At 31.1% G+C, this 7,454-nt stretch overlaps 1 protein-coding gene across 1 annotated transcript; it reads right to left on the bottom strand.

Moving 5' to 3' along the window:
* Positions 1 to 708: 708 nt before the first annotated feature.
* On the bottom strand, positions 709 to 3,168 carry LOC130902185 (uncharacterized). The gene has a single exon (XM_057814083.1). The coding sequence runs from the start codon at positions 3,166 to 3,168 to the stop codon at positions 709 to 711; it is 2,460 nt and encodes an 819-aa protein (XP_057670066.1).
* Positions 3,169 to 7,454: the final 4,286 nt, after the last annotated feature.

Below are 7,454 nucleotides of genomic sequence, written 5' to 3'. Positions count from 1 at the left end.
TAATCCACCAAAATGTGGAGCTTGGACTGGATTAAAGTTCCAGCGTATGCCTTGATTGTTCATAGAATCACTAATTAAACATTCATTTTGAGTGAGAAAATCATAGAGTTCTTTCAAGTTTCTATTTGCACCAATAAAATTTGTACCGTGGTCTGAATAAATTTGAGATGGTTTTCCACGTCGACTGATAAAGCGTTTCAGAGCCAAAAGGAAATCTTCAGTTGAAAGACTACTTACAAACTCAAGATGAATGGATTTTGTAGCCAAGCATATGAACAGACAACATAACCTTTCATGATTTTTGAGCCACGTCCCCTTTTATTAAGTACATGAAAAGGTCCGGCATAATCTGTACCTGTGATTTGAAAGGGGAAACCAGATAAAAATCTATCACTTGGTAAATTTCCCATAATAGGTTGGACTGATTTTGGTTTTAATCTATAACATTGTATACATTTATGAACAATAGATCTAGGTAGGTTGCGAGCGGCAACTGGCCAATACGTTTCTCGTATATTATATAATAATTGTAATGGTCCTGCATGTAATAAGTTTTTATGCTCTTGTTCAAAAAGAAGTTTCGTGAAATGGTGTTTCGACGACAAAATCATTGGATGTTTTTTATTGAAATGAAAATTTGAATTCTGCAAACGACCTCCAACTCTAAGTATACCGCTCGTGTCCATAAACGGGTTTAAAGATAAAAGTTTACTTTTTTTTGTTAATTTCATTCCCAGCTTTTAAATCATTATACTCCTTATTGAACGAAGATATTTGGGATAGTTTTACAAGCAACTTCAAAGAGTTATCTAATTCTACTAAACACCTAATAGCTAAAAATGGTGCACTTGTAGTACCATAAGTTACCGTGGAAAGTTCACAGACACTTAGTGCTTTATTTTCGTTATCTCGCCATAGAATTCTTTGCATTTTATGCTGATCTTTTGACACCAAGACCTGACGGTACATTTTTTCAATGTCCGCGGTAACAACATATTTATATTGTCTAAAGCGTAATAATATTGACACTAAATCATCTTGAATTACCGGTCCTTTTAGCTGAAGTTCATTAAAAGAAACTCCACTTGTAGTTCGCGCCGAGGCGTCAAAAACTGTCCTTAATTTTGTTGTTGCGCTATGCATACGTAGAATTCCATGGTGCGGTAAATAATAGGCATCCTCATGATTTACTTCAGATACCTCTCCTATGTTTTGCATATGATTGAGCTTTTCATATTCGAGGATAAAATTCTTGTACATTCTTGAGAATTGGTATTCTTTTGAGAATTTTTGCTCAAGCGATTTGAATCTTCTTTTGGCTAGACCTAAAGATTCACCTAATATTTTTGGACTTGCTTTCAATGGAATCGATACAACAAAACGACCTTCTTGAGTTCTTGTTGTTGTGTCTTTAAAATGAGTTTCACAGTCCATTTCCTCTTTGGACCAAGGACTGGCAGTTTTAACACTTTCTATTTCAAAGAATTTTGATAACTGGTCTTGGATATATAAATCACCTTCATTTTTAACCAAATTACAAACTATATTATTAGAAATTTGAAAGCCTTGTATTTTACCTGAAACCAACCACCCAAACTGAGTTTCCTGTAAAACAGGACCATTTGTATTTAACTTCAATTGGTTTGGACATAAAACATTCCAAAAAATATCAGCACCTATCAGCATCTCGATTGGTCCGGGCTTATGGAAGTTTTTATCAGCCAAATTGATATATTTAGGTATCAATAGCTTTTGCTTATCAATGTAAAATGTAGGCAAGTTTCCAGTTATTTCTGGCAAAATAAAACAAGACAAGTCCGTCATAAAACTTTTATGTTGAGATTTAAATTTTAAACAACATTTATATTTCACATTAGAGACGGCACTGTTCAAACCAGAAACAGCGAAATTTATTGTTTGCTTTGGAATATTTAGTTTTGAGTGAAGAGACTCAGTTATAAAGGAAGACATTGATCCTGAATCTAGAATAGCTCGAACAGGTACGTAAGCACCATAACTGTTTAAAACATCTACTACTACAGTGGATAACAGAATTTGAAAATGTTCCGAACTTGTAGTTAGGGAAACATTTTCTTGATTTATATTTTGATTTGCTTGATTTTTGTTTTCTATGTGTAAAAGAGTATTGTGTTTACCCTTACATGTTTTACATGAAGCATACAATCTGCATTGGTTGGTTTTGTGGCCACTTCGAAGACAGTTTAAGCATAACTTTAGTCTTTTGGCTTGTTCCATGCGATTTAGCACAGACATTGCCTTGAATTTGTCGCACATAAACACTCTGTGATCGCCACTGCATATGGCACACTTGAAACCTTGAAAAGATGTTTTGTTTTCATGTGAATTATTTTCTGAATCGGCAGAAAGTAAGCTCCTGGTTTTCCCTGACTTGGATCCCTGTTCAAGTTTGTTCAACTCTAATCGCTCTAGCAAGTCTGATCTACTTCTTAAAAATTCATACATATCCTCAAGAGAAGGCAAATCTTTTTTAGACTTGTATTCCTCCCATTTACTAACAGATCCATCCTCCAAACTTTTGGCCATTAAATGTAAAATTAGAATATCCCACTGATCTGTGGGAAGTTTAAGACTGTTAAGAGCCCTCAAGTGTTTGGAGACTGTATCTGAGAGATTTCTCAATTTAAAAGATGAGACTTTAACAATTTTTTTTAAACCAAACAATGCATCTAAATGATTGTATATCAATGCTTTTTTATTATCATATCGTTTACATAACAAATCCCATGCAACCTTATACGTTCCTGCAGAAATTTCAAGAGATTGAATGATCTGACTAGCGCTACCCTCTAGATTAGCCCTTAAATAGTGAAATTTATTTATATCATCAATATCAGGGTTGTTGTTTATTAATGCGGTAAACGTGTCTCGAAACTCAAGCCAGGTATTTGAAGACCCACTAAATGTAGGTAGTTTTATGTCTGGCAATTTTACTGCAGGAGAATTACAATTTTTGCTTGAAATACTCGAATTCTTATCGGAATTATGATCACTGTTACTATTATTAGCTGGTTTTAATTGATTCAATAAATGTTTTGCTGACGCAAATGAATCATAAAAATTTTGTAAGAATTGCTCTCGTTGAGCTAATTGTTCCATAAACTTGGATTCATCATTTAAAATTTCCATTTCAATTTGACTCTGAATACTATCAAACTCATTACTAATATCACTAATCTGACCGATTCTATCTTCTAATTCAATAATAGTTTGTTCCGAAATATTTTCTTCATTCAAAAAACTTTCCTGTAATTTTGTAATTTTATTGCTAAAAACAGAAACTTTTCCTTTAAGAACACCTCGTTTTTTAATTAAGGTTTTAAATAGATCTTCAGCCATTTTAATTTGAAAATTATGCAATAATAATCTTTGTGCGAAATTTAAATTGTTGGCAACAGTGTAATATGAACTCACAACAACACCAAGAATTCTAACAAAAAACTAAACTGATAATTCGTGTTAGGTATAAAAACGTAAACAAAATATACCGGCGAAAGCGACCCTTTTTTTGTGGATAACTCTACTCTATTCTACACCAATATATTATAAATACATATGAATTGTGTGCATAAGAATAAATCAATTGTAAATAATATTATGATATGGCGATAGCAATTTATTTTATTTTTATGATTAAATCAACAACTCAGGGCAACGCCAATATAATATATAAATTAAAATTTCAACTATATATGAAATAATTTAAATTGATATAAGGTTGAATTAACTTTACTCTTCAAACAAAGGCCACATTTGAAAGGATTTCAAAGCAAAATAAAGGAAAAAACTCACTTTTTTGTCTGTCGGCTTATCATCGGAATTAGCTGGATATCGTCTCATCCGGCTCGAAGGACCAAATGTTTAGGTGTCAGTGTTTGTTCTTTTCTTCTTTTATTATTGGCAAAAGCTATGATTAATTATAAAACTGGATATATGTGGTCGTTTAGAAACTTCAAGTGTGCAAGGGACACACGTAATCACTTAACTATGAGGTTGGTTCCCATTAGGAGGGGTCAGTGTACAACTTGCCTTAAGTGCTAAATCTTATCGTATACAATAAAAACTATCAATTCTGGTAGACAAGGGACATTTGTGATCCTTCATAATCACATTGATATAAGACAACAATTAGGTAATAATCTGAGACGATACGTTAATGGAGGGTAAAATACGGTTCCCTTCGGAAATAATGAGGTAATTCCGTATTTCAAAAGTCCTCTATAAGATCGTGAGAGGCACCGAATCATGGATCTGTATATATGAATCCGAAACTAAACAATAATCGAATGTATGGGTCTTTCAAGACGAGCTAAATCCACGAAAATTGTTTGCGACGAAGCTCTTCGCAGCAAATGTTGTTTCCTAATAACTGAATGGTACACCAGAAGTGTTTGAAAAAATCAGCAGAAGAAAAATCATTTTCCACTACGACAATACGAGTTTTCAGACATCAGTTCAAAGGAAAACATCTTTGAATAGTCAAAACATCGAATTGAAGGTCATTCGTCTTGCTGTTTTTGTTTTGTATAACTGGACATGTTGCCACCGTTCCATTACAGCAACACGTGGAACGGTCAATTCTGAATGGTAGACCAGCATCTGTTTGCCAGAAGAAAATCACGATACGAATCATTTTCCACCACGATAATGCGAGTTCTCACACACCAGTTTAGGCCAAACGGTTTGTTTGGCACCCAATGATTGCGTGGTCAACGTTTTTCTACACCTGAAGAAGCGGTTGATGCGTCCAAATCACATTTTTAATAAAACCATATCCAATTATAAAGATTTGTTTTCATTTATTTATCTCAAAACTTAAATAGCAACTCTAGCAGAAACAAAAAATTTTAGATGTCTTACTATAATATTATTTCGTAAAAAGTATGTTATTAACAGTTAGAGAAAGAAGAAGCTACGATATGTCATTCGTTCGACGAATTTTACGCTCTGTTTCTACGATAAACAGTCTCGTGTAACTAATTACATATAATTTAATACGAGGTCTATCAAAACTATGTAAATTTAAAGAAAAATTGGAAAGACGATCCAAATGGTTTATAACATTAGAAATTGGAGAGAAGAAGTACAGAGAATTAAGTAAAAAAGTTATAATTCACTTAATATTAAGTATCTAGGTAATTTTTTCGAAATTTTTAAGAATATTTGAATTAGCATTGCATTTTAATTAATAAACGACATTTGTTGATAAAAATATAATATAAATATCGATTATTCTTGTTGATACTTTTCTTTTATTTAGAATGTCAAACTTTTTAGTATCCCGTTTACCATTTTAGCTCGACGCTACTGCTTCGTGCTTATCGTCAAGAACAACAAGTCGGTTGTTATTTATTTCAAGTGATCCGAACTGAAAGACCCGCTTCTTTAAAAATTAACCAAAGCACGTTAAATAACGTGTTCTAGATAATATATATTTTGAAATAATACTCGCCATTGTTCGGTAATTTATGATTTAAAAGAGCGAATTGACGTCTGTAATTGGAGTTGTCAAGAGTGTATGGGGTATTTGTATAAGTCCTTAATTAGTTTCAAGAGATTCCATTTAAAGTAGATAATTAAATAGTTTATAAAAGTCACTTCAATTTTTTTCCCATCAGTATTTCAAAGAGGTATACATTAGTATTTTTAATTTTCAATTTAAAATAAACTTCATTTAAGTTACAACATAAAATAGTAACAGATTAAAAAAAATTTGAATTAATAGATAGATTTTCAGATTTTAATCATTTTTAGTATAACGTTTAATTAGAACTTCGACAAAAATCACCCTGTATACACGAAATATATTTAACAATACAGAAAATTTCGACAAAAAATTATAAACCTCATTATAATTAATATATAACTTACAATACTATACCAAACGACGTTATATAGTAAACCACCTAACCACACTTTTCTGATGAACAGAAATCGAGAATAATGGGATTATAGTTAAAAGCTCTTCAACAAATTTGAGGGATTTATACTAAAAAAAATCATTTATTTTCTGAAGCATTGAAATACTTAAGATCGAGTGTATTATTCCCTATAATACCATTGTTAAAATCTTCTTAGTGACCACTTGAGTGCATTCTAAATAGATCTTTACCTAACTTAACCATAGTAGTATGTATAACAAAGAAAAACGAACTAATAACGTGAAAACAAAACTAATTTAATCATTATAATTTTTAAATATCAAAATTTGAGTACACTTCCGTTACGCCATCTACATGTCAATAGAACGACTGTATTGATTAGAGTTTCTCCAGAAATGAGTTTTGAAATGACGGAATTAGTGAAAAAAAATTGTGGATATAAAAGTGATCATCAAAGCTGGAATGATCTAATTTATATGCGATGTTAAAGTTACGCTGTAATCATCCAAAGACATCTTTGAAATATTTGTTACGGTTGTGACGGCACGCATAACCGTCGTCTTGAAATATCACTGTTTTTTATACCCGACACGGGAATCTTAATGTTCTATGAGATGTAATGTATACACCTGCAACTTCGTACGTGAGCTGGAGCGTTATAAATTCATTCTTATATATATAGTCTAGGTGAATATTTAACAAAAAAATTTATAAATTGATATTTAGTAATAAATTCAAGTGAATTTGTTCGTTAAAATATAGATATTTTACACAAATAAAAGACGTATATTCATTGTAACTTGAAAATATATGTTTGTTGCATATAATTAAAAAAATGCATGAATATTTTATAAAGATTTTCTTCCTGGTCTATATAATATTCTTCTTTTTTACGTTAGAAAATGGTATCGTTGCGGTTGTGCCGGTAAAACATAACCTAATTGATTGAACCGAGATTATTTTTTTGTTTTAAACATTTACGTGATCATCTAAGATGCAATTCGTTTTTTATTTCTTACAAGGAAATTGTTAAAAGTATTTATGTGCTCGATTGAAATACAAAAACAAAAAATATATATTCACTTACCTTTTTTATGATTTCAAAAAATCTAAACTCATGCTAAATGAAATATGCCATAAAAGAATTGAAATTCATCGTTAAATAGTCAATCGAGTTTGTTAGGAATTTTCTTAAAACATTTTTATAGTTAATTTTAAAATAATTTTCGACTCACGTATATAGTGGGAATTGGAAAAAAGGTCTGATTTAATTACCACCCTAAACGAAGTTAATAACAACTTTTTACCGCAATATCTAATTATATATAATCTGCATCAAGGTTTGGCATTTGTTTACGATCGGTGTTGCCAGAAATTCACATTTATCTTCCAACGCTTAGACAATATAATAATACAATTCCTTTGTTATATGGTACAGAACCGAATCAGAAATAATTGATTGAATATTATATTATTCTACTAACTTATTGTTATATTTAAAAGTATCTTTATAATATCTAATTAATATTATTA

The sequence above is a fragment of the Diorhabda carinulata genome, chromosome X (genome assembly GCF_026250575.1).
Source record: "Diorhabda carinulata isolate Delta chromosome X, icDioCari1.1, whole genome shotgun sequence".
NCBI classification, from domain to species: Eukaryota; Metazoa; Arthropoda; class Insecta; order Coleoptera; family Chrysomelidae; genus Diorhabda; species Diorhabda carinulata.
This window is presented reverse-complemented; position numbering and strand designations above follow the sequence as displayed.

Coding starts and splice junctions, on each gene's coding strand:
- LOC130902185 (XM_057814083.1), bottom strand. CDS start 3,168: ATGGAAATTTTAAATGATGAATCCAAGTTTATGGAACAATTAGCTCAA.